This window comes from Chelonoidis abingdonii, chromosome 8, assembly GCF_003597395.2.
Source record: "Chelonoidis abingdonii isolate Lonesome George chromosome 8, CheloAbing_2.0, whole genome shotgun sequence".
Taxonomy (NCBI): domain Eukaryota; kingdom Metazoa; phylum Chordata; order Testudines; family Testudinidae; genus Chelonoidis; species Chelonoidis abingdonii.
In genome coordinates this window covers 9,529,027-9,555,133 of record NC_133776.1, presented here as the reverse complement: position 1 = coordinate 9,555,133, position 26,107 = coordinate 9,529,027, and the positions used below count along the sequence as shown (strand labels likewise).

The 26,107-nt window shown below is 40.8% G+C and overlaps 2 protein-coding genes across 4 annotated transcripts in view; one reads left to right on the top strand and one right to left on the bottom strand.

The window, feature by feature from the left end:
* The window catches only part of B3GNT5 (UDP-GlcNAc:betaGal beta-1,3-N-acetylglucosaminyltransferase 5), a 32,672-nt gene extending 30,158 nt beyond the window's left edge, over window positions 1-2,514 (top strand). For both annotated transcript variants that reach the window (XM_032803871.2, XM_032803870.2), the window contains exon 2: window positions 236-2,514. In XM_032803871.2, coding sequence (XP_032659762.1) covers window positions 597-1,733 — 1,137 coding nt within the window. In that variant the 5' untranslated portion in view covers window positions 236-596 and the 3' untranslated portion in view covers window positions 1,734-2,514. The remainder of the gene's footprint in view (window positions 1-235) is intronic.
* Window positions 1-26,107, bottom strand: part of MCF2L2 (MCF.2 cell line derived transforming sequence-like 2) — a 318,915-nt gene that overhangs the window by 129,541 nt on the left and 163,267 nt on the right. For both annotated transcript variants that reach the window (XM_032803865.2, XM_032803866.2), the window contains exons 14-15: window positions 13,059-13,162; window positions 8,325-8,413 (exon numbers count right to left, since the gene is read on the bottom strand). In XM_032803865.2, the coding sequence (XP_032659756.1) occupies window positions 8,325-8,413; window positions 13,059-13,162 (193 nt within the window). The remainder of the gene's footprint in view (window positions 1-8,324; window positions 8,414-13,058; window positions 13,163-26,107) is intronic.

Sequence of the window (26,107 nt, the reverse complement as noted above, 5' to 3'; positions counted from 1 at the left end):
TTTAGGAACCCTCCATGTGTATCATTTTTGCTTTCTCTGACCTTTTCATTCTTGTGATAGTTGAATGTATGTAGAGGGTGGTTCTCCCTGCTCTAGATGTGCACAAAGACCATGGCTCTCCACTAATAACTTGCTTCCAAAAAGAACAATTGAATCTGTATATATAATTGCTTTTAGGTCCTTACTAAAAGTTTTTTGTTTTTGTTTGTTTTTTCCCCCTTCCCACCTTTGATAGATCTCCACCTCTCTGACGCAAAGGAGTATGTAAGAAAACCTCAGTTTGGAAACCTCAGTTTGGAAGCGTGCAGTTTGTTTCAGCTAAAGATGGTGCAGAGGAAAAAATCTGCTCTGCGGGTGGTGGTGTTGTCTTGTAAACGCTTCTGCATTCTTTCACTCCTAGCAAAATGGCTTTTAAAAACAGATGACTTGTGAATCTGTGCACATAGCTGACATTACAAGGATACTGTACAAAAGGCCACATGCATTCTAATGGACGTCTCTTGTGAAAGGGAGATTCTATGCTTTCAAACAAAAAGAACACCACCCTAAAAACACTGATCCTTAACTGGAACAAGAATTAAAGGGACAGCATCAGAATGTTTGTTAGTTCCAGGAAAGTCAGAAAATGCCAATTTGTGCAGATTCTTGCCACTTGCTTTGTACTGTCTCTCATGATTTTCTGGACACCACTCGATAATCATATTGTGAGCCATATGAAGTCCTATTCTTACAGATACCTCATAAATAGCTACAACTTTGTGAACGATAGCCTGTCCCTTAGCAGGGAAAACCTGGACAGGGTAGCAAGATACCGATATTTGATCAACCACAAGGAGAAATGTCAACAGCAAGAGGTCCTCCTTCTATTGTTTGTAAAGACTTCTCCAGAAAACCGGCATCGGCGAGATGCAATTCGACAAACCTGGGGTAATGAAAAATATGTATATTCTCATCTTAATGCCAACATTAAAACTGTTTTTGCTTTAGGACGACCAACAGATCATATGCAGAGAGCACAGATGCAAAGAAAACTTCTATTAGAAGACCAGAAGTATAATGATTTGATTCAACAAGACTTCTTGGATACTTTTCACAATCTTACCCTTAAGTTACTTTTGCAGTTTGGATGGGTGAATGCATACTGCCCACATGCCAAGTTCATTATGTCTGCAGATGATGATATTTTTATTCACATGCCAAATCTTGTTGCGTATCTCCAAAGTCTAGTGGAAATTGGTGCTCAAGATATCTGGATTGGGCGTGTCCATCGTGGAGCTCCTCCCATAAGAGATAAGACTAGCAAATACTATGTTCCATATGAAATGTACCAGTGGCTTTCTTATCCTGACTACACAGCTGGAGCCGCATATGTAATATCAAGTGATGTAGCAGCTAAAGTATACGAGGCTTCACAGACCCTTAATACAAGTCTTTATATAGATGATGTTTTCATGGGTCTCTGTGCCAATAAAATGGGAATTGTACCACAATATCATGTATTCTTTTCTGGGGAAGGAAAGGCTCCATATCATCCCTGCATCTATAACAAAATGATAACTTCTCATGGACATGTAGACGACCTTCATCACCTTTGGAAGCAGGCAACAGATCCAAAAGTCAAAAGCTTTTCCTCTAGATTTTTGGGTAGACTATATTGCAAAATAATTAACATTATGCTTCTTTGCAAACTACGGTATGAGGACACATATCCCTGTTCAGCTGCATTTTCCTAATACTTGAATATCTGCATAGAGATTCACTGAGCCAAAATGGAGTGACAACTTTTAACTGTTTATCCAAAATATACATAAAGTATAACATGAAAAGAGGTAAGATTAAAATGTGAATAGCTTTTAGGTCCCAAATTATTCTGCTCAGGAACTGTATCAGAATAACTCTTTCTTGCTGTATTAGTTTCCCACATACTGCACCCTGTATTTTTACACTCCTTATTCAAGAGATTTAAATCTTGAATAGATATTAACTGACTCTGTTTTTTAGATATTGAAAAGCCTGTGAAAAGTAATTGAACTTGGGAGTACAGAATTTGTCAATCCTTGTTAACTGCATTTTTCCATTTGAAAACCAGTGTGTAAATTAGGGCACATCATTTCAAGGCAACAGCTTGCCTTTGATGCGCCACTTAAACATCTATAAATAGTACTTTTCAAACAAAAGGAAATGATAGTTTTGACCATGAGTAGAAGGGTATGATGGCAATTATAAAAGGTCTGAGTCAACTAGTCAAATGGTCCCCATTTCTGAATGCAGTTCAGCAAAATGACTCTTTAAAAATCAAAATAAGCCACAAATGGTGCTAGTGATGAAAGCTTGCTAAAACATTTTGTTCTCTTAAGATTACCTAAATCCGGCACAACATTTGGGGGGGGATGCCATGCACACTGTCTGTCTAACTGGTGCTTTCAGGTAATACACGAGCTCTGTTTAGAACAGCAATTTATGGGAAGGTACATTAATAACTTATGCAACACTGCAACTACAGCAATATTTTGAAATTAAGTAACTTTTTTTTTTTCCTTTTTTTTTTTTTTTTAATCTGAGAACACTTTCTGAAGTGGTATTTTTAAACACTCCAATCAGTCACTGGTAAACCTAAGAGCACATGTATCGAGTATGGCCTTCCAGTTGTATCTTTCAAAAATACACTTCTGTCTCCCTAGTTAATTTTTCAAGAAGGAAGACAAATTAAACTTCTCCATTAAATAACTCAAAGGAAGTCTGTCAATGTAGTTAGTTCAGATTATTCAAAAAATTGAAGAAGCCAAATTTGTGCAAACTTGAGCACTAACAGAGAAAGATGTGAGGAGCTAAAAGTAAGGGTAGACCGCACAAAGAAGGGATAGGGTGAAAATATTGATAGTAACATGTAAAGATGAAACATTTAGTAAGAGAATTACAAAGAATCCAGTAAATTGTCCTCCTTAATCTAACTGGTTTCAAGCACAGATCTTTGTCTTATGGCCATGTGAAGAAGTCAGTGTCAAAATAGAAAATCTGTATCTTTCTCTTCAACCAAATCTATTTCATATGTTACTCTTGCCTCTTTAACATGAACAGATAGCTTAACCTTCAGTTTACAAGTAGGTGCTATTAAGACCTGGACCACCACCACTGCTTGTAATCTGATTGTTCATAACCATGTCCAAAACCTCTAAAGTCCAGTTCTGGGAGAAGGACTCCACACTGTTAGTCTCGTTGTAACAATGTTTCCGCATACTTTATGGACAGGTATTTGTTAGCAACTCCAGTAGCCAAAGCCATGGTAGCTGCTTGGATACTAGTAGATGTGGATGCAAGTGGTGGTTGTCTCTTATTCTGAGAGCTGTTTGACATTGATATTACTTCCAGTGTGAACAGGGTCATAAAATCACTTCAGAATGCTTGAATTAAAATTTTCACCCCGTGGCATAGCAGCAGAAATGCAAAACAAAGGCTGGAAATGACAAGGAGTCTGTCATTTTTAGTGGAGCTTTGTCATGTTCTAGGAGGTGGACTCTAACTTATTTGCTTTCTAAGAGAATATTCACAGTAGTCTTTTTCCCTAAATTTTCCAGCACCAACACCACCAATGCTGTAGATGACAATGTGAGGGCACTAAAGTAGACCAGTCACCGTATTTAATTCTAACTTTGCTCAGAGCAGGTCTAGATGATCTGCTCATTTACAATGCAGGCAGCTGCAGGTACCTTCTTGTTTAAGATAGTGCTCCCTGTATTGCAACCACCTGTAGGGCTGCAACAGTGGTAATACACAGGCATCTTAGGGGGAAAAAGGGCTAGTGTCAACAAGACCTGTCAGCTGGTTATTGGAGCATGACTGATATTTGCCTCTCTGCAAGCCACTCTTCCAGCTGGGATAAGAGCTTGATATCTATTAGAATGAGTAATCATACAGATAAAGTGTTTCTCCAGAGTGAAGGTGTAAGGAAACCACTGGACTGACCACAGTTGGATCCAGGTATTGACTACACAGAGAAACCTGTGAAGCAAGACTTAGTCCATTACCACACTGCATAAGTGATGGCTGACAAATGAGAAAATTATCCCATCCTGCTGGATAATGTTACATAATTCTGCAGCTCTAAAATGTTTACAGCAAAACAAATCCAGTTAATTCATGCTCTTTAGTTAGAAAAGAGGTTGATTTACACCACTCAGAACTAGCTTTGCTTAACCGGTGTTGAAATTATAATGGCAAAATAACTAAAATATTACAAGTTATAGATCTAAATTCCTGAGAAATCTGAAAATACATTGCACTGTGGAAATACTCTTATAACTGGCGGAAATTTTTTTCATTGTGCTAGCCACTTTGAACTAACAATAACCTGTGGCAGAAATGACATAATAGAAATCCCAGCTAGTATAAAATAGTTAAAATGCAGTATGCTTTTAGATGTATACAATTAAGGCTGTGATCCTGCAAGCAAATGTTGTGGTTAACTTGACTCACATGAGTAAAGTTAAGCATATACTTACTTGTTTGTAGGATTGGGGCTTAAGTTAGCATCTATAACTTGTAATTTTATTTAAAAACTTTTTTCCCATTGAATGAAAAGATCACTGTCCCTCTTGACCATTGAAATGCTTTTGTTTACAGGAGGTCTGCTTTGTTAGGAATATTCCTTATCTTAAAAATGACTTTGTAATTTGGCTTTTTATTTTTGCTGCTGTTTAAGAGAAGGTGTTTCTAAATTTGAAGAAAATATGATGGCACTCCTTTCAAAGAATGGAGAAGCTAGAAAATTTCTTAACTTTTGCCTCTAAACATTGACTTAAAATTCGTACTCCTCCATTTAGTTGTTGTTTTTGTTTTGAGAGAGAGAGAGGCATGTCGGTGCTCCAATGCAAGGCTTTCATGTTTTATTTTCACAATTAAAACATGCGCCAGCCTGAATGGTCACTTCTCAATTAGCAGTTTTGACATTGTTGCACAAAATGTTTAATGCTGAAATTGTTTTTATCTGTTTGTTGGTTTGCATCAAGTTTGCTTTGATATTACTAATTTTTATACAAAGAATTAAATATTTATTCTTGAAACTTTTTGCTCTATCACAAGACAATTGTTTTGTAAAACTTTTCTGTTTTGAATAAACAGCGTTTATGTATTTTTTTTTTTTTTAAACTGGTAAGCCTTTTTGCCTTTCAGAATTTCACTTCTTGTACCTGACATCAGCTTTAGTGGTTAAAATTGAATTTTTGAAGACACTGTTTAGTCTCTTTTTGAGAGGAGACTTGAAGCCCACATTAGTATGTGCTGGGTTTTATTTTTGTTGTTTTTGTCTTTTTTCCGTTTAATGTGTCAGCCTTTTTAACTTCTCCTTTTGGTGTGTCATCTCTAATGAAACATCTTTTTGGTCACCCCTGAGGTCCCATGTTGCAGTCATCTGCCTTCCACTGGAGGGCTCTATTGAAGACTCCCTTAACAATGCAGTGATATGGGCTTTGTGTTTCTTGTTAACTGACAAGTGGGATTGCTGTTCATCTTACAATGTGTTCACTCCCTAAGGCCTTGGCTACACTGGCGCTTTACAGCGCTGCAACTTTCTCGCTCAGGGGTGTGAAAAAACACCCCCCTGAGCGCAGCAAGTTACAGCGCTGCAAAGTGCTAATGCAAACAGTGCCCCAGCCCCACTGTAAGCTAATCCCCACAGGGAAGTGGAGTACCTGCAGTGCTGGGAGAGCTCTCTCCCAGTGCTGGCGCCGCGACCACACTCGCATTTCAAAGCACTGCCGCGGGAGCGTTCCCGCAGCAGCACTGTACAGCTGCAGGTGTAGCCATACCCTAAGATCTGAAAGCTCCTCCAGCTTGCTTTCCAACAAAATTAACTTTTTCTACAACTTTCTTTTATGGAACTCCTCATACAGTGGCTTTATTTTAAAGCCACATAGAGACCTTAAGTAAGAGAGGAACAAAGGAATGTTCGTGTTTGGAAGAGGTCTGTTCCTCCCAAACGGAATTTTTAGGTGTCGGTGAGGTAGTTCTTCAACTCCAGGAGCAGCGCTATTTGCATTCTAAGAGAATGTGTCTGCTAGCCTTATTGGGAACAGAGAGTGTTAAAGATCCACATTGCTGCTAACCTTCAAAAGTGGTATCCCTTGCAATACTAGGAACAAAATTAAGTTAGTTTTGAAAATTCTTTAAAAATTGCTGTTCTTGGAACTAAACAGAGCAGTAGTGTGGATGCTCTAAACAATAATCTCTGCTCCTCAGAATTAATAAGTTAATGTTCAAGACTGCTACTTGTCTCTAAAGGCTTGAAGACTTTAATATTTTTAAAAGATGTCTATTTTTAACTCACTACCTTTTAAAAAGAAATCATTTTTATTTGATAAAACTCCCATTGACTTCAGTGGACATTAGAGCTACGTCTTCACTACCCGCCGTATCGGCGGCTAGCAATCGATTGCTCGGGGATCAATATATTGTGTCTCATCTAGACGCAATATATCAATCCCCGAACATGCTTATATTGATTCCGGAACTCCACCAAGCCGAGCGGAGTTGTGGAATCGACAGGGGGAGCCGCGGACGTCGATCCCGCACCGTGAGGACAGTGAGTAATTCGATCTTAGATACTTTGACTTCAGCTATATTATTCACGTAGCTGAAGTTGCATATCTAAGATCAATTTTCCCCTGTAGTGTAGACCAGCCCTAGGAAATTAAATACCTTTTTGTGGATCTGGGACTGTGTCCTGAAGCTTTGGGGGGCGGGGGAGTTTTAAAACTTTGGTTTTTTCCCTAATCCACCTGTTGATGATGATGATGATGATGATGATAATGACGACAACGACAGATGAGGGTCTTTTTAGTGAAACACACCTTCTCCCTTGCTAATAGACTATATACTGGGAGGCTGATATTGCATTTGACAGCATTTTGTATATAAATTAAACTAAATGAAAAAAAATGTTTAACTTTAGGTGTTACTAGTAATTCAGCCAGAAACATGGCTCTTCAAGTTGAACATCTCACATTCACCATAGATAACTTTCAGTCATATTACAGTCTTAAATCCATATTTATTGTGGATTGGATTTGCAAATCTGGCCTTGAGGAGAAGAAAATCATTGAGAACTTAATCTCTTCTAAGGTTTTGACTCGTGCCCATCCCCAAAGGGATAAACATCTGACTAGGGGATATGAACATGGAAATGACATTAGTTAATATAGGTTCATTTCAAATAAATAAGCCTTGCACCTTAAAAATCTGCTGCCTTTATAATGGTATAGGCTTCAAGAACAATGTATCTTCAGCACCTGCAATGTTATGTAAATGGGAATCTATGCTTTATTTCCTATGCTCTACTGTAAAAAATTTTGTATTGAATAGTAGCATTTTTAACAGAAGTGACCATGTGGGGTAATAAATAAAACACCCACATACAGTAGAGAGGATTGAAAAGTGCACAGGGAATATAAACCAGACTGTCTCCAATAAAGTTTCAATTCAGCACACCCACTTAGTGTTTCACAAGCAAACATACTAAAATTACCTTTCAAATTAAGTATTTATCTTATTTAAATTTCTCATGCAAATCTAGGTTAATTGCTATGAAAACTATACGCCCATTAGACAATTTTGTATGAATATCTAGAAGATAAATGGACAATGAAGAGTCAATGAGTCTATACCAAGAGGAAAATAGAGGGAAGGAAGGCTGGATCAGTTGAATTTCATTATCCTAGATTTAATTAAAGTAATTCTATTATTTCACATAGAACTATTGGGTATTTTTACTGTCAGTATGGTTTGTGTTCAGGATCATACACTCAAACTTATTTCACAAGTCTTCCTAAAATGTAGAGACAGCAAGCCAGTACCACATGCACTGAAAATAACAAAATGCCCACATACCTTTAACGTTTCCTGGTCTCACACAATCTTCTCTTGCTAAGGAGTTATTTAAACCCATGATGCTTCAAGATATTGCTATATAAAATTCTTGCTGATGAATAAGCAAGCTCATTCTTAGTTAAGACCACAACTGTCATTTTATATAAATATTCCTAATTTTAAATTTAATTGATTCAAATGCAAAATAAGCCTCCTTTATTTGCAGAAATATACTCTCCCCATGCCTTGGTTTTGATGATTTTTTTTCTTGGGCAGCATCCCAAATTGTTTGTTTTTTTTAATAGGGTGGGTGACTCACTCTCCTAATGAATGGCAAATCTAGTCTTAGTACATCCCTCAAAAGTACGTTTTCTCTATCACTGAATTAAAAAAAACCTGCCTTCTATTAAGGCAAAAGGAAAACGTTACTTCCTGTCACTAACAAGACTCATCTGTAACCTTACCTCCTCCTAGTGGAAAGATTCTCCTCGCTTTCACTCATCACCAAGACTCTGCTGGACCCACCTTGACTGGCTTCATGCATCACTTCAATCTGAATTAAAAATAAATTTTAAAAATTAAATAGTTGCAGTTTGCTGACTGAAGACTCACCTTTCAGTGGCTTTTTAAAAAGCAAAAAAGGCAGAATTTGACACTATTTTAGTAAATCAGTTGGCAGCTTATATATTTAACACAACTTTGACTTCAATAATTAATGTATAACAAACTTTTTATTTAAAGCTAACTTCTTACATTTTCTAGAATATTTTATGACCATATGTATTACCTGTCTTGGCTCTGAATTGTTCCACTTATCCTACAGTGAGGAAAACTACTCTTGATACTAGAGATATTCTTGGCTTCTTATAAAGTTTTTATAATCTTCATTCTTAGCTCATAACATATGAGATCAATGTTGCTCTTGTATTGGGAGCAACTCTTCATACTTATCTGCCTTGAATAGGAATATCACAAACTTAATTCAGTGTTTTATGGTTGTTTAGCATGTTATTAGGCATGGTGTTTTTTTTGTCTTGCTTGAATGATGGTCCTGTTCTTTAACTGAATGCAGTTTAGCTTGTCTTCAGATTTCAAACTTTATATACAGTGAATTCCAGGGAATTATGGGGTTTCTTGTTCTTTTTGGAACTTTTAGAATAGTTTTGCCATTCTTTTAATGATGATACTATTTCACAGGTTTCTAACACCTTGGATTTATAAAATGGGAAAAGGTGGATATTGAAATTACTCATGGTTAAGCATTGCACGGTCAATGATCTTTCAGTATTTAACACCATGAAGTAGCTTTTATACAGTGTAGATGAATATCAAAATACTTTCTACACAAATAGCTTGGTAATTCTCCCACTGGCTTCAGTGGAAATCTGGGGTTCTCTGCCCTTTTCTGGTTCTGAAGACATGGACCAAAACTTGCTTGCCTTACTCTCTAAAGTAATCCCCTCCCCGCCTTAAATTCAGTGGGACTACGCATGAGCAAAATTTGCTCTTTCAGTAGTGTCTTCTATGAAATTTATTCTAGTAATTAATCTCCATCCTTAGAGGTTTTTAAGGCCCAACTTGACAAAGCCCTGGCTGGGATGATTTAGTTGGGGTTGGTCCTGCTTTGAGTAGGAGGTTGGACTAGATGACCTCTTGAGGTCTTTTCCAACCCTTATCTTCTGTGATTCTGTGGTCCCTGACTTGAAGAGCTACCTTACTGACTAACTGAGATGAGAGAAAATAGGACAGCAGTTCAGGTAAGGGAGTGTTTGCGAAGACCACTAAAGGAAAAGTTTAGGGAAGACATACATGTTAAGGAGTCACTCAGAGGGGGACTATGTACTTAGCAAACCAAAAGTTAGATGTCTTATGGGTATAGAGGATCACAGGAGAGGGTGTGAAGCTGAGGTGAGGGAAAGGACCAGAGAAAACAGATGGCTGTCAGCAGAGTAATAGTTAATTATACTTGTATATTGAGCTAGATTCAGGGAGACGGAATATCTTCTTCCCTTTGCTTAGTATTCAGCTTTTAAAATCATGTCTGGTCAGGAGTGGGAGAAAGCACCATGATGCAAATGAACTCACTACTAGTGCTTTTCATCTTTGTACAAGTGAAGTCATAGTAGTGAGCCATACTTTTGTCTGCCAACTAATAGTCTGGAGAAAAAGAAAACAAGAACTAATCCAACAGCTAACACCACATGAATGTGACTCTTGCCACTTTCTAGGAGTGTTTCAACAATGCAGCTGCATGAGTACTCTTAAGTCTCCCGTAAGAAGCTGCAGTTGTTTTGTGGGAACAGCAGCAAAGAAAGTTTTGAAATACTGTACATCTGGAATGCAGATCAGAAGAAAAGGTCACTGTTAGAATGACGTTCAGGCATTCGTCATTTCCCTCTAGTTACAAAATAACAGCGTGCTAGTGTGTCACCTCTTATCTTGCTAATTAAACTATTTTTAGCTTTTTTTTCAGAAATGGATGTATATGCAGCCCAAAGTACAAAGAAATATCACCTAATATGGAAAAATGGGACAACTGTGATTGGACTCACGCTTTTATGGGCCATGCTCAAAACTAGATGAACACCACCAGCAGCCCTCCCTCCTGCTTTTACCACTGCTTTCTGAACCCTAGCTGTCCTTGTGATTTCCACCTCCCTGATCCGCTTCCGTACTTCTTAGGTAGACTCCAACAGTTTAATGGAGAAGTAGATCAGGCAAAGAAGGTAAACATTAAATTGAAAAGTCCTTACACCCCAGTAGGCAAAGCTTTGTAAAGGCAACTTTGGGCTAGTTGTGTTAAAGAATCAAATTGTCATGTAAAATCTGAATGAGGCCTAGGGCTCATAGCGGGTTGCATCATGTGGATTCACTAATTCAGTGCTTTTGTTTCAAACTGTTAAATGATGTGAAACTTTTAATCAAAAAAAAATAATCATGATTTATGCATCAAGTAAAACCTTTGCTCAACAGTCTTAGCTTCACAGAGAAAGTACAGCTGTTTCAATGCTGTCTTTCCTCATTTTGGCCCAGATATTACTTTCACCTTTAGTCATTCATATATACACCTCTACCCCGCTATAACGCTGTCCTCAGGAGCCCAAAAATCTTACCTCGATATAGGTAAAACTGCGTTATATCGAACTTGCTTTGATCCGTTGGAGCGCGCAGCTCCCCCTCCGCCCCGGAGCACTGCTTTACTGTGTTATATCCGAATTCGTATTATATTGGGTTGTGTTATATCGGGGTAGAGGTGTAGGTATACATATGCTTATAATTACAATTAAATATTTTTATACCTTTGCTCTATTATGAGTGGACTGACCCATTTTCATGCAAGTTTCAAAACTGGGACATTTTCAGTTATATCAACTTTTTAAAAAACCACAACTGCCATTAAACTATCTATAATGTAATCCTTGAAGGGAGGGATAACTCAGTGGTTTGAGCATTGGCCTGCTAAACCCAGGGTTGTGAGTTCAATCCTTGAGGGGGCCAATTAGGGAACTGGGGTAAAAATATCTCTCTGGGGATTGGTCTTGTTTTGAGCAGGGGGTTGGACTAGATGACCTCTTCAGGTCCTTCCAACCCTGATATTCTATGAATCCAGTACTAGTGGAATCTACAACAGAAAGGAGCCACCCTTCCAATGCATTTGGAGGGAGGGTGCTTTTTTTCTAGATTTTTTTTTTAGTTTGAACGGGCAAGTAAGAGATGCCTGCTGCTGGCTTCAGTCAAGCTCTGGCATCCTCTTAAGTTCAAGGTGAGAAATTTTAGCAGAGTTACTTATTCAATGAGTACCCAAAAGGGTGCGAGGTTCCATACAGACAAACTAAACACCATCTCTGCTCCAAGCAGATTGCAATCTCAGAAGCCAAATGACACCCAAGGAAGACCAAACAAAGGAGAAGGGCACTGTAGGGGAATGGGTCAGTGTCATAAAGCTATGATTAAGTCACTGGTGGTGCATATATCTTAACACTTTTTGTAAATGTGTATATTGCTGTGCACTTGACCTTCTTTTGCCATGCAGCAGCAGGTATTCCTTTTTTATTTCTGAAAAGTATTTAATGAGTAAACTTCTCGGGGGGGGGGAGGGGAGAATCCACTTGATATGTCTCATTGTTTAATTTTTATCACTGGAAGGGGCTTGGATACCACAGTGATGTGTGATATGAGATCCTGAATAGAACAGAACACTAGTTTTACAGGGTTAATTTGACTAAGGTGACGTTAGAGTAAGATTTCCACTTTAGGCAAAAAGCTACAATATAACATAGGAGTGGGCAAACTTTTTGGTCTAAGGGCCACATCAGGGTGTGAAACTGTCTGGTGGGCCGGGCAGGGAAGGCTGTGCCCCCCGCCCCCCAAATAGCCTCACCTCTGCCCCCATCCGACCCCTCCCACTTTCTGCCCCTTAACTGTCCCCCTCAGAATGCCCCGCCCATCCAAACCACCCCCCCTACAGGCCCCCTGGGATTCCATCCTCTGCCTCCCTGAACCTCTGCCCCATCCAGCCGCTCCCTGTCCCCTGACAGCCCCCCAAGACCTCCTGCCTCATATCCAACTCCCCAGCCCCCTTACCATGCCTCTGAGAGCAGCAGATCTAGAACCGTGCTTCCTGGCCAGAGCCAGACACACTGCTACGCTGCCCTGCATGAGTGTGCAGCCCTGCCGCCCAGAGTGACTGCGGGAGAGGGCAGACAGCTGGGGAGGGGCCGGAGGCGCGCTAGCCTCCCTGGCTGGGAGCTCAGGGGCCAGGTAGGACGGTCCCGCGGGCCACCATAGTTTGCCCACCTCTGGTATAACACCTGAGAGCTAAGAGATACAAGGTGAGTGAGGTAATATCTTTTACTGGACTAACTTCTGTTGATGAGAGAGACAAGCTTTTGAGCCATACAGAGCCCTTCTTCATGGCCCAACGCAGCTAAAACTACACTACATACCTGTGAGCTAATGCATTGTAATATGAGATATATAAAAGGCCAGATTCCGCCCCCCCCCACCCCGCCAAAGGAATTTCAGCTTTCACCAGAATGCTTGTGCTCATGAAATCCAGTATGAAACTGATGTAGAATACATGGGAATGGGTGGCAGGTAAGTAGGGTATTTTAAAATAGTTTTTGTTGCACCATACAGTGATGTCACCTTGCATTCTATCACAGTAGAGGCTGTTTCAAAAACAAAGATGCTCCTACCTTAATTCCGCCTTTAGTCTTCTTAATACTTTTCTTTTTTGATAATTCTACCTCAGAGATGGACTTTGGTGGACAGGGAATTTCTGCTGATCTCCTATTGGTAGCTGAAGGAATCAATAGAAACTACCATTAGAAAACTTGTGCCAGCATGCCTAAATCCTAGTTTCTATTGAAAACAATGGGAAAAGTTCCAATGACTTCCAATGGGGACTAAGATCTGGCCTTCAGTAAACTGGGCAATGGCAGGTAGTTTTGGCTTCCGGCATTATGCATAATATTAGGGGGAATAAATCAGGCATTGTCTTAGGTGAGCTGTTAATAATTTTAAAAGCACAAGAATAAAAACACCTGACTTAACTATCCAAACACAACAGGACTGCTCGTCAGTTCCAGTCACCAGAGAATTCCCAACCATTGTAAGAGTTATTTTTGGCATGGAAGTGGATGGGAATCTTGTTCAATTGGGTACAGTAGAATTGGTCCCAAAAAGAAGACCTGAATACTTTAACAGGCTTTCAGTGCATAGCAGTAAGACAATTGGTTTTCTTTTGTGTGCAAAGTATCTATGCACTAGTGAATGATGAATGTTACCACAGCTGCTATGCCAATCGAAATGTAAAAATGTAGGTTTTTTTTGTGTTTTTTTTTTTTTTTACTGTGGGCTTGGAAAAAAAAACTGGAATGGATATTGCTAAATGCTCAGTGGCTAGAGACTAGGGTGACCAGCTGTCCCAATTTTATAGGGATAGTCCTGATTTTTGGGTCTTTTTCTTATATAGGCTCCTATTATCCCCCACCCCCATCCCGATTTTTCACATTTGCTGTCTGGTCCCCCTACTAGAGACCACAGTTTGACAAGTGACACCATTGTGTTAAGCTTCTTTAGTTTGTCTCACACTGAGTGAAACTGCCAGTGAGCCAACTGATGCTACGAGAGAATCAGCAGCAGCACTTGAACTGTGTGGCCTATGACTGCCATCCAAAAGAAAATGTATTAGAATGTGCTGAGGGAAGGAGATCCCTAATACACGTGAATCCAGCATGCAATTATTCCTGTTATTTAATAGTAATTAAATAAAACTAGACCAGTAACTCAGCTGTCACACAGCAAACGAAAGTGCATTTAAAAACGTAAGGTAAAAATCAGTCATGTTTATCCTGGATCAGCACATTGATAAAGGCATAGCTGCAGGTACTGTAGAAATAAATCTGGACATCAGATGAAATGCTTAAAGCAGGTCTGTGTCAGGCAGCAAAGGCCAAACTTGCTCCTAGTCTACTGTGCAGCCCTTTCATTGTTTGCTCTGGGGAAATTTTTTAGTTAATTCACCTAAAGACCATCAGAAAAAATAAAAGCCAATTATTTCAGATGTATTCCCTAATTTTGAGTGCCTCCATATGTAGGTTCCCAAAAATGAAGCTAATTATGCATCATGCCTGTAGGCCTGGTTGCCATGCATAATTAAACAAGGGGGAGGCCTGGTTTCTTGGACAACAGGATTAGGGAGGTAACTAGGTCAGTAGGCCAAAAGTGGAATGTTTGTGCTAAGGTAAGTAAAGGGGCCAGTAAGCTAAAAGATAGAATGCCTGAGCTAGCTAATATAAGAACACCACCCAGGGAACCATTTACAGTACTAAGAACAATGGGCAAGAGAAGTTAGGGGCATAAAGATGAAGTAAAGAGTAAAACCGAACATTCACAGCATATGGACAGAGCATGCTGTACAGGGAGTGGTTCTTGCAAAATAACTAAGCCAATTCCAAAACAGGTGATGCAATATATATAAAGAAAGGGGGTTTCTCTGTAACTTTGGCTGTGTGGTGTATATACTTTGTACTCACTCCCTATGTTTGAGGTTGATCAACTCAACGTAGCGTTGGTATATGCCAAATAAAGGAACCTGAATGACGAGACTGGAGGCGAACTGCATTCTGGGGGAACTGAGTGGAAAAGGTCTTAGTGGCTACCCCAACACTGTTCAGAGATGTTACAGACCCACAGCTCTCACTGACACCTGCCCATCCTTCTTTGTGGGAGGCTCAGGGCAGCTCGCTCTGGATGGAGAGGGCACAGCATAACAGAATCAGTAAAGAGAAGAACTGAAATGTCTTTCATTTTTCATAAATTTATAGAAGTCAGGATGACCCCACTCAATTATGCAGTCAGACAGAAGGATAATGTGTCTATCCTAGAAATGTATCAAAGAAGAAATATGCCTCTTGTTATCTGTATGTACTGCCTTTCCTCTTACCCAACTGTCCCGATCACTGCACTTAACAAGAAAACTTGAGATGGCCTTTCCCTAACCCCTTCACTTCTCTTTGCAACTCCTCACCCTGCATCCTGGCCCAAAACATACAAGGAATTTGCAAGTGTACTTCTTGTGAATTTAATTTACACATGAAGATTTTACAAACTTCCTGCATAGAACAATTGAAGCCATTACCATAACTATAAAACAATTGAGTTGTACAGGGCCTATGACCCAGTTGAAATCCAACCACAGAGTGCTATTTGGTTTTCTAGTAGCTCCTTATCATGAGATACAGTGGGAATCTTATTTGGTTTTGAGTACCATTTCCAAAAGCTACCTTCTCCAGCCTTGGAGAAAGACTGGTATATGGAAACAGCTGTTCCCTCTGGAAAGTGGTATAATTTCATTTAGAAAATGGTATAACTAACTTTTTGAGCAGAAGGAAAAATTTATAAAGATTGAGTTAGTAAAATAAGAATAATTTCCCCATAACTTTGAAAAGACCTCCCAAAAAACTTTCATTTTATTTGAATTTTTGGGGGGAATTCCTTCCCTCCCTCCCACACACAGTTTCAGGTATTTCCCATCCCTTTTCTCTCATGTTGATTCACTTTTCTTGCAGTAGAAAAGTGCAGAGAGAGAGAGAGTGGGTGCGTGTGTGTTGAAATTAAACACATTTTCTGTGAAAATCCTAAGATTTTATCAACAAGCCATTTTGTGTCCAAAAAAAGTTTGATGGAAAAACATTTCAACTAGCAGCTTGGCTAAAATAGTCTAGAACCCTGTTCATGTTGAACTTCCCTCCTACCTGAACCAGTGGTTTAGTCATCTGGATTGCTCTGGAAGGCCTGCTCATTTTCTAAAGTTGTGTGTGTTAAACATGCAAGAGCAGGACTCAAAGGAGAAGAAACAATGGTATGAAACATAAGACCTTTGCCTAAAGCAGCACTGTCGGCAATATTGGCTACATAGAGCTAATAATCGCTCTGAAGGCTAGAGAATACTCCTATAAAAGTCCTAACTAGTAACAAAATGCAGTCAGCAAGGAGAAAGAAAACTCAATTATTCCTTTGATATCTTGACTATGACTTGAAGATTCGGATGGCTCCAGTTGATTCAGATACATGTGTCTTGGCTATTTAACTTAAAGATGAGTTCCTAAAAAGCCTAACCACAGCTTGGTCTCTGACCCAGCAAATCCCTAGGATCAGTATTTTAACTCAGAGGTTGCTTTACCAGTATAGTTTGTATTTTAAATGATGGTTGTAGAGAGAAGCGAATAGAAGAAAGACATTCATACCATAAGCTCAAAACCAGCCCCCTGAATTTCAGAGAGGGGTTTCAGATTAGATCTTGCATTCCATCCTCATGGGCAAATTTAATTTCCACAGACTACGGATTTACTACATTTAAAACTGGAATGGAAAAAACACTAGTAAATCTCCCAGGCATTTTAGGCTGCATATAAAGAGAAGTCTCAAAAGGGGGAACAGCGGAAGCCTCTTGTTTTTGCTGATCCACTGCCTGGGAATGAATTTTACCCAGGGCAAGGAGCTAGCACCTACATCCTCAAAAATCTTAAGGCACCTCACTCCTACTGAAATCAGTAGGCACCTAAACACCTTTGAGGATCTGGGCCTAGATACCCTTAAGCAGAAGGTCTTTTCTACCTCTAGACTCTAATTTTTGAGCCCAATCCTGCACTCTGTACCCAGTTAAAACTGCATCAAGAGCAAGGAGAACAGAATGAGGCCCCTCATATAAGTATCCTTCTGTAAGAAAAAAACCAATTAGTTTCTCAGTCATTGCCATACGCTATTGCCACAAAAATGAAAGCCTCTTTTCTTCCACTCCTCTGTATAGAGATATTGTGGGCTGTAAGAAGCTGGTGGTTTCCTAAAGAGGCACTAATGGAATTCACATATTCCTATACCATATAATCTCTCTTCTGTCCATCCCACCTTCTCCTTTATTTTGTGTTATGTATGAGTGAGTGTAAGGAATGCCAAAAAGGATCCAATTAGCAGTCAGCTATATATAGATGAGATGTTTGTTTAGATTTTATTACTTAAAGGACTGAAAGGGGTTCAGGTGTGCTTTCTCAAATGAACTCAGAGTTCTAAGAGGCCTGGAGTATGAGTCACCTTGTTTGTCATTGGTATATAATGGATATAATCTAACATTGGACAGCATCCAGCTGATTCAATATTTTTTTATTCGCATTGTTCAATGTGTGGCCCTCGGCCTTATTTTTGGAACATTATTCAAACCCTGCCCTGAAGACAGAATTATTTATTTCCGCATGGAGCTTTTCACTAGTGCTTCTCACTATAGAACTGAAGTGCTTCAAAAACATACTGTATTTTCACAATATGCCTGTGAGGTGAGGGGATGGTATTATCTTCATTTTACAGATGGGGACCTGAGGCAAAGCGATTAAGATCCAAAGTGTCCATTAATTTTGGGTGTCAAATGTGAGATGCCCAAAACCTCATTTTTCAGAGTACTTAGAATTATTTCGCACTCTATATGTTCAAAAGCACGGACAACCTTAATTATGGCATTTCCTAATTTTTGAGTGCTTGACTTTGCATCATTGTAATGTTCTTCTAATGTAGTTTTTTGTGTGTAGGTTCTTAGGTTTTTTAAAAAGCAAACTGAAAAAAACATTGTATCATGTGGAATCACATTTACACCCACATAAAACCTTGGCAGGGTTGAAACATTTAGACCACATACTTTGTTAGCTCAAGTGGCAGAGCAACTGGTAGCAGTAGTAGGTTGTCATCCTCCATGTGGTTCACCAGAGAATGATGACACACACTTTGTTAGCAAATATCTGTGAAACTCACTGTCATGAAGGAACACGATTTTAGGAGAATTCAGCTGCCAATTCTAACAGGTCTCTGCTGAATGTATGTAAACTGAGATTATTTTTTTTTAAAGGCTTATAACTTGTAGACAAATTTGGGCATTTTTTAAAATAGGAAGAGCAAAAAGGGCTTGAATGCCAGGGCAGGGCTTGCCTTTTGCCTAATTTCAAGCCCTTGATCTAAAGTGCAGAGGTGCCTGAGCTTCTCAACTAAATGGTTGTAAGAATTTTTTTAACATGGGCAAACTAATATATCTTTCCCTAATCTAATTCAGGAAATGGCCAAACCATTGCTGCTGAAACTTTCCAGAATAATTCAGCATGAGGCAGATACCCTGTATGGAAAACTTCAGCCCAAATGTGTGAAGTTTAGCAGCGTTATAAGCAACTGAAAACAGGGTCCTACAATGGGAAGGGTCAGGCAACATTAACTATGGATGGCGCTAACGGTGCCACCTATAATACTTCATAGCTCAGTAGGTTCCTTCCCAAAGTGCTTTACAACTGGTGTGCCAGATTGATCACACTCGCCCTATGCCAGTTTACATCAGCTGAGGATCTGGCCTTCTATTTACAGGAATTCCATCAAACACTGCAATGCAGTCAGGAAAAATTTAGCCAACTTATCAGCATCTCAGAAATTGAGTCAATTGGAGCACAGAAGGAGCCCATTAATTTTCTTGTCGAGTTGCATCTCTTTCTTCCCAACATACATGCAGGGATGAATTCTGCCCTCAGTAACTCCCATGAAACCCTCAATGGAAGTTAACCTCAGTGAGGAATAAACTGAGCTAACCTCAGAGTAACATGCATCTTTATGTAGTATTAAAATATAAAACTCAACAAGATTTACAGGGAAGTCTGTCTGAAGTGACCGCCCAAAGGGCCAGCAGAGGGCTGTTGCCTCCTTGAGATTGGTCTATAAGTAAAGCATGAGCAAGTTTCCACAGGCAAACCTCTCCCTCCAGAACAAGAGGAGTGGATGTGGTTTTTGTGCTGAGCATCAAGTCTGTTCCCCTCGTGGTTTTTATTATTTGATTCGGTAGGTGCAGGCGTTTGAGCAAGCTCAATGCCCGTGTCTAGTTGGTAGATCAATTTGTGAAGTGAGATGTTTCAGAATGAAAGAGGGTATGAATTTAAATATTAAGATTTTGTCTTTGATTCTGCAGTCCAACAGAGGAGCACTTGGCGTAAGTCCAGCGCATGAGGAAAAAGACAGTTTTGAGCCACTTGTCCATGCTCTACCCTCTCCTGAAGGCTTCCCTAAACTATGCCTCCTGCCAACAGCCCCCAGAGGCCATTATGACAGCTGGGGCTCAGCTTGGCATAGGTCACACCTCATTTTCCTGGCCATGTCCCCTGTGCTGGCACGTAGGAGTGGGTGGCCCACATTTCTGCCCCATCCCTCACACATGGCAAAGAAGAACTTCTTTTTACCTAGCGGTGTGTGTGTGTGTGTGTGGGGAAATGTCATAATAAAATTCATGGGAGCATTTCATGTATGACCCTCAGCACCACCACTTATGCCCTTTCTTTGAGCATTCTGCATTGGGTGAATTTCACTTTTGTCCCTTTCCCTGGAGGATCAGAGTGGGGAACACGGTCAGGATTTTGCTCTGGAAATAGGGACTGTCTTTCCAGAGAGTTGGCAGGTGAGAAACATCTCTGGATTTTTTTTTTTCCCTGCACAGGGGAACTCAGATAATAGTCACCATGTGGCACTTCTGTGGTTTAGTTAGATATGCAGGCTATAGAACATGAGCCTTACTTTCAGGCCTCCAGCAGCTATTAACCATATCTTATTTATCCACCTGCCTCCTTATTTGCATAGAAATTCTATCTCTGAATACAGTAGCTTCCTGTTGATATAATATGCTTTGCATGTGATCAGGACGATTCAGGTGCCTCAAACAATGATGAGTTACAATATCTGCCATAAACAGCACTGGCACCCTCTCTTCCTTCTTCCCCAGTTGGTGCTCAATAAATCCTTCCAGTATAAATCCCCAACCCTGCAATGTGATCCAATGAACCCTCAATGACTTCAGTTGAGCTTCACAGGGGTGCATGGGTCTGCCCACATGGATCAGATCGTTGGACCATAATTCAGAGAAAAATAGTCAGCTACTATATTGGCTTAAAGAAAAAGTGGGACCTATATTAGAAGTACTGTGCCTAGTAGTACTGATCCTGTTCCAAGGATGTTAAGGAAAGCCCAAGAGAGATCCCACGCTGGAGCCGTTCTTTTTAGGTGATGATCTGAAGAACTGTCCCAGACTGAGATGTCGATGGAGGACATTTTGGAACAGATTGGTAAACAATCAGTCACCAGGACCAGATGGGATTCACCCAAGAGTTCTGAAGCAACTCAAATATGAAATTGCAGAACTATTCCTATACTTTAAATTAGCTTCTGTACCAGATAATGTAATGCTGATCCTGGCAATTACAGACCACTAAGCCTAACTTCAGAATCAGGCAAAGTGGATGAAACTATAGTAAAAGCAAAATTATCAGACACACAGATGATCATGGTATGTAGAGGAAGAGTCAACCAGACTTTTATAATGGGAAATCATGACTCACCAATCTAGTGGAATTCTTTGAGGGGGGTCAACAAGCATGTGGACAAGGGGGATCCAGTGGATATAATGTACTTTGACTTTCAGAAAGCCTTTAACATGGTCCCACTCCATAGGCTCTCAAGTAAAGTAAGCACTCATGGGATAAGAGGGAAGATTTGCTCATGGATCATTAGCTGGTTAAAAGATAGGAAACAAAGGGTTGGAATAAATGGGCAGTTTTCACTGTGGAGAGAAATAAATAGCAGGGTCCTTCAAGGATCTGTACTGGTACCAGTGCTGTTAAATATATTAATAAATGATCTGGAAAAGGGGGTAATCAGTGAAGTGGCAAAATTTGCAGATGATACAAAGTTACACAAGATAGTTAAGTCTGAAGCTCACTGCAAAGAGTTACAGGGGGATCTCATAACTCTGGATGACTGGACAACAAAAAACCAATGCTGATAAGTGCAAAGTAACACATTGGAAAACATAATCCTCATAATGCAAAATGATGAGGTCTAATTAGCTATTACCACTCAAGAAAGAGATCTTGAATCACCATGGATAATCCTCCGAAAACATCTGCTCAATGTGCAGTAGCAGTGAAAAATGCTAACAAATGTTAGAAACCATTAGGAAAGGAATAGATAAGACAGAAAATATCATAATGCAACTACAGAAATCCATTGTATGCTCACACCTTGACTACTGCATGCAATTTTAGTTGCCCCAGCTCAAAAAAGTTGTTATAATTGGAAAAAATACAGAGAAATGCAACAAAAATGCTTAGGGGTATAGACAACTTCCATATGAGGAGAGATTAAAAAGACTGGGGGTATGGCTACACTTGCAGCCGTACAGTGCTCCCGCGGCAGCGCTTTGAAGTGCAAGTGTGGTCGCGGTCCCAGCGCTAGGGCAGTGTTTACGCTGGCGCTTTGCAGCGCTGTAACTTGCTGCACTCAGGGGGGTGTTTTTTCACATTCCTGAGCGAGAAAGCTGCAGCACTGTAAAGTGCCAGTGTAGCCAAGGTCTGGAACTGTTCATCTTAGAAAAAAACAACTAAGGGTGGATATAATAGAGGTCTATAAAATTGTGAATGGTGTGGAGAAAGTGAATAAGAAAGTGTTATTTACCCGTTCACATAACAAAAGAACCAGGGGTCACCCAATGAAATTAATAGGCAGCAGGCTTAAAACAAACAAGGAAGTACTTCACACAATGCACAATTAACCTGTGGAACTCATTGCTAGGGGATGTTGTAAAGTCCAAAAGTATAACTGGGTTCAAAAAAGAATTAGATAAATTAATCGCAGACAGGCCTATCAATGGTGATTAGTCAAGATGGTCAGGGATGCAACCCCATGCTCTGGGTGTCTCTAAACCTCCAACTGTCAAAAGCTGGGAGTGGACAACAGGAGACAGATAACCTGATAATTGCCCTGTCCATTGCCCCTGAAGCATCTGGCAGCAGTCATGGTTGAAGACAGAATACTGGGTTAGATGAACCATTGTTCTGACTCAGTATGACCATTCTTATGTTCTTGTCTTCAAGGCAGTGTGGTCACAACTAAGGCTCAGGAGTCAAAACATCTCTGTTCTAGTCTCAGTTCTATCACAGACTCACCATGTAAACTTGAGTGAGTCATTTAGCTTCTCTGTGCTCAAAAGGAGTCAATGATACAACATCCCCATTAGTTAGGGAATGTTGGTGAAGTGCTTTGGGATTCTGAGACGAAAGTCAGTTCAGAAATCCAGTCAATGACATTTTATACACTGAACAACTGTTGGAGAAGATAGTGCCATTTTAAAAACTAAATTGTCACTTTCTGGTCATGGTAGTTGAACTCTGGTATTTCCTGTTCCAAGCCCAGGAAATAACTGCAGAAAGTCAAATACTGCCATTGGGCAAGTTTTATTTTCATGGCGCCCACTCTGGGTCAGTACTATTTAGAGACAGAGCATCAATATTAATTATTTGCCTTACCAATAAATCACTGAATATCAGTCTTTGGTTTGACCTGTCAGGCTCATCTGTAGAAACATTCTTAGGCTTTGTCTACCCTTACCGGTGGTCTGATGCATGGCGATTGATGCACTGGCGGTCGATTTAGTGGGTCTCCTGCTAAATCGACCACAGATCGCTCTCCTGTCAACTCCTGTACTCCACCTGAACGAGAAGTGCAAGGAGAGTCGACGGGAGAGCGTCTCCCGTCGACGGGAGAGCGTCTCCCATCGACATCACGTAGCATGGACCCCACGGTAAGTAGATCTAAGTACATCAACTTCAGCTACGTTATTCACATTGCTGAAGTTGCGTAACTAAGATCGATCTCCCCCTGTAATGTAGACAAGGCCTTAGTAAGCTAATCATTCATGCACGCTGTACATTGCAATCTAGGTATTTAATTAGCTCTGGCCACTGTAGTATATGAGCATCATCATTTGAGTAGTACTACCCTGGTCCAGTGTGAGGGAGGTGGTAGTGTGACTTTCAGGACCAGTGAACACTGTACATCTCCCCACTATATCACAGTTCTAGAAATATTTGTAAGTAATGTGGGCTTGCTGATCATTTGCAACAATATGCAATAGTCATCTGTATGTTTTTGACTAATTAGTTGTATTTTGAGCTCTAACATAAAATTCACAGAACCACATTCTAGAATCAATTAGGCTTTCCGTGTAAAGAACTGATGGCATCAGATCGCCCTCATGAACAAAGGCTCCAGATTATTTAAAGGGTTGTAATTTACACCACCTGCAAAGCAAATATGTGCTTTGTTATATATATTTAATTCCCTCTGCTTCGCTGTACATTTAGAATATTATAAAATTGTACAGCTTGTGTGTGCTCTGGAAATGACTCTACAGTTCTGACAGGAAGGTAGTAAAATTACGTCTTGGTCCACACTACAGAGTTAGGTCGATAAGGCAGCTTACGTCAAGCTAATTATGTCAGCGTACACACTACAGTGCTACGACAGCAACATCATAACTGCATCTCCACGAGAGGTGTAGGGCTTATGTTGGTGGAGTTCAGGTGACGCGGTGTTGTTGTAGTCACTGCATTATTTACAGCAGCTATTGGCTGTCATTCTTGTCAATTGCAAGGCTATATCCTAGAGCCGTGAAATTGACAAGAAAGCCAGGCTGTCACCAGGGCGGGTGGGGGGCTCCAGCTAGAGCCTGGGTGCCCCTGGGCTCCTGGCTCCCAGCTGGGCTGTGCCCATCCCGCTCAGAGCCCAGCTGCCCTCTGGCTCCCAGCCCAGCTACCCAGCCAGGCTCCCCGTTCCAAGCTGGGCTGTACCTGCCCCGCTCTCTGCTGCTATTTGGGCTGATGCCTAGAGGCTCCTGGTTCCCTGTGGGGAGCTCCGGCTCCCACCACCTCCCCAGGATCTCAGGTCTGCGCTATCATAAGCCTGGTTGCCCCGTCTGCCCCCCACGGCTCTTGGCTCCCCACTGTCCGCTGCAGCTGGGCTTCCAGTGGGGAGGTCTGCACCTAGAGTCCAGGCAGCTCCCGGTAGGGAGCCAGGATCCTCAGGGCAGTTGCCAGGCTCCCCACAGGGAGTGGGGAGCCAGGAGTCTCCAGGCAGCAGCCTGGCTGCCAGCCAGGAGTGGGGAGCCTGGGCAGCAGCTGGGCTGGAAGCCAGAGGGCAGCTGAGCTCCAAGGGAGTGCACGCACCCTAGCTGGGAGTGGGGAAACCCGGGAACAGCCAGGCTCTAGCTGGAGCTCCCCATCTGCCCTGATTACAGCCCGGCTTTCTTGTCAATTTCAAGTCTCCAGCATAGTGGTGAAAGTGATAGGAATGACAGCCAACAGCCGATGTAAGTAATGCAGTGTCTACATAGACACTGCGTCGCCCTAAATCCACCAACATAAGCCCTACGCCTTTTGTGTAGGTGGAGTTATTATCTCGCTGTAGGAGGGCACTTACATCAGTCCGTAGTGTGTACGCTGCCATAATTAGGTTGACGTAAGCTGCCTCTGTAGTGTCCACCAAGCCTCAATTTACACAAACCGGACAGTCCCTTCGTAAAAGAATAAAGGGACACAAATTGGACATCAGGAATGGTAACATACAAAAGCCAGTAGGTGAACACTTCAATCTTCCTGGTCATTCTATAACAGATTTAAAAGTCACTATTCTTGAACAAAAAAACTTCAGAAACAGACGTCAAAGAGAAACGGCATAACTAAAATTCATTTGCAAATTTAGCTCCATTAATCTGAGTTTGAATAGGGACTGGGAGTGGCTGGCTCATTACAGAAGCAGCTTAACCTCTCCTGGAATTGACACCTGCTCATCTATTATTGGGAGTGGACCACATCCACCCTGATTGAATTGGGCTTGTCAACACTGGTTCTCCACTTGCAAGGTAACTCCCTTCTCTTCACGTGTCAGTATAATAATGCCTGCATCTGTAACTTTCACTCAATGCCTCTGAAGAAGTGAGGTTTTTTACCCACAAAAGCTTATGCCCAAATAAATCGGTTAGTCTTTAAGGTGCCACCAGACTCCTTGTTGTTTTTGCAGATACAGACTAACATGGCTATCCCCTGACACTTTTAAGGCTCTTTGCTAGAGACTCAGATTTCATTTTTACAGGGCCCAAAGGGTGGCTCCGTTAAAAAGGGGCCCCCACGAGACACAAACTAAGCTATTTTGAGTCAACTTAAGCTATGTCTTCACTGCAAAAAAATAAAAAAAAATCTCTTTGCTCTTTTTAATCGAGATAGCTAACTCGAGTCAGCTCCCTCACTACAGATCCTAGTGAAGACAACGCAGAGGTAGTTTTTACCTCAAGGTAACTATTCAAGGTCTACCCCAGAGGAGTAGAGGATTATACAGAAGAAACAGGAGTAGAAAATACTCCATGTGAGCGATGCACAGGAGTTAAAGTTGTTACTGGAGCCTTAACATTTGCATTGTCTGACTGTGGGATAGTGTGATTTTAAAGCTAAGAATTTACAAGCAATTTTACAAGCAGAAATGCATGTGAATAATTTGCACACACTCAATGAACAATTAGACATCTGTGGTCACTTGGAAGGAAGACTAAAGAGTAGAAGATAAGTCCCTCTGAGCGACAGACCATCCCTGGCGGGAGCTTAACTGAAAGTAAGAGACTTTCCAGGAATGGGGAAGTGATAGAGTGAGGCCTGGTCTATACTACGCGTTTAAATCGATTTAAACAGCGTTAAATCGATTTAATGCTGTACCCGTCCACACTACAACTCTCTTTATATCGATATAAAGAGCACTTTATATCGATTTCTGTACTCCTCCCAGACGAGAGGAGTAGCGCTAAAATCGATATAAACATATCGGATTAGGGTTAGGGTGGACGGAAATC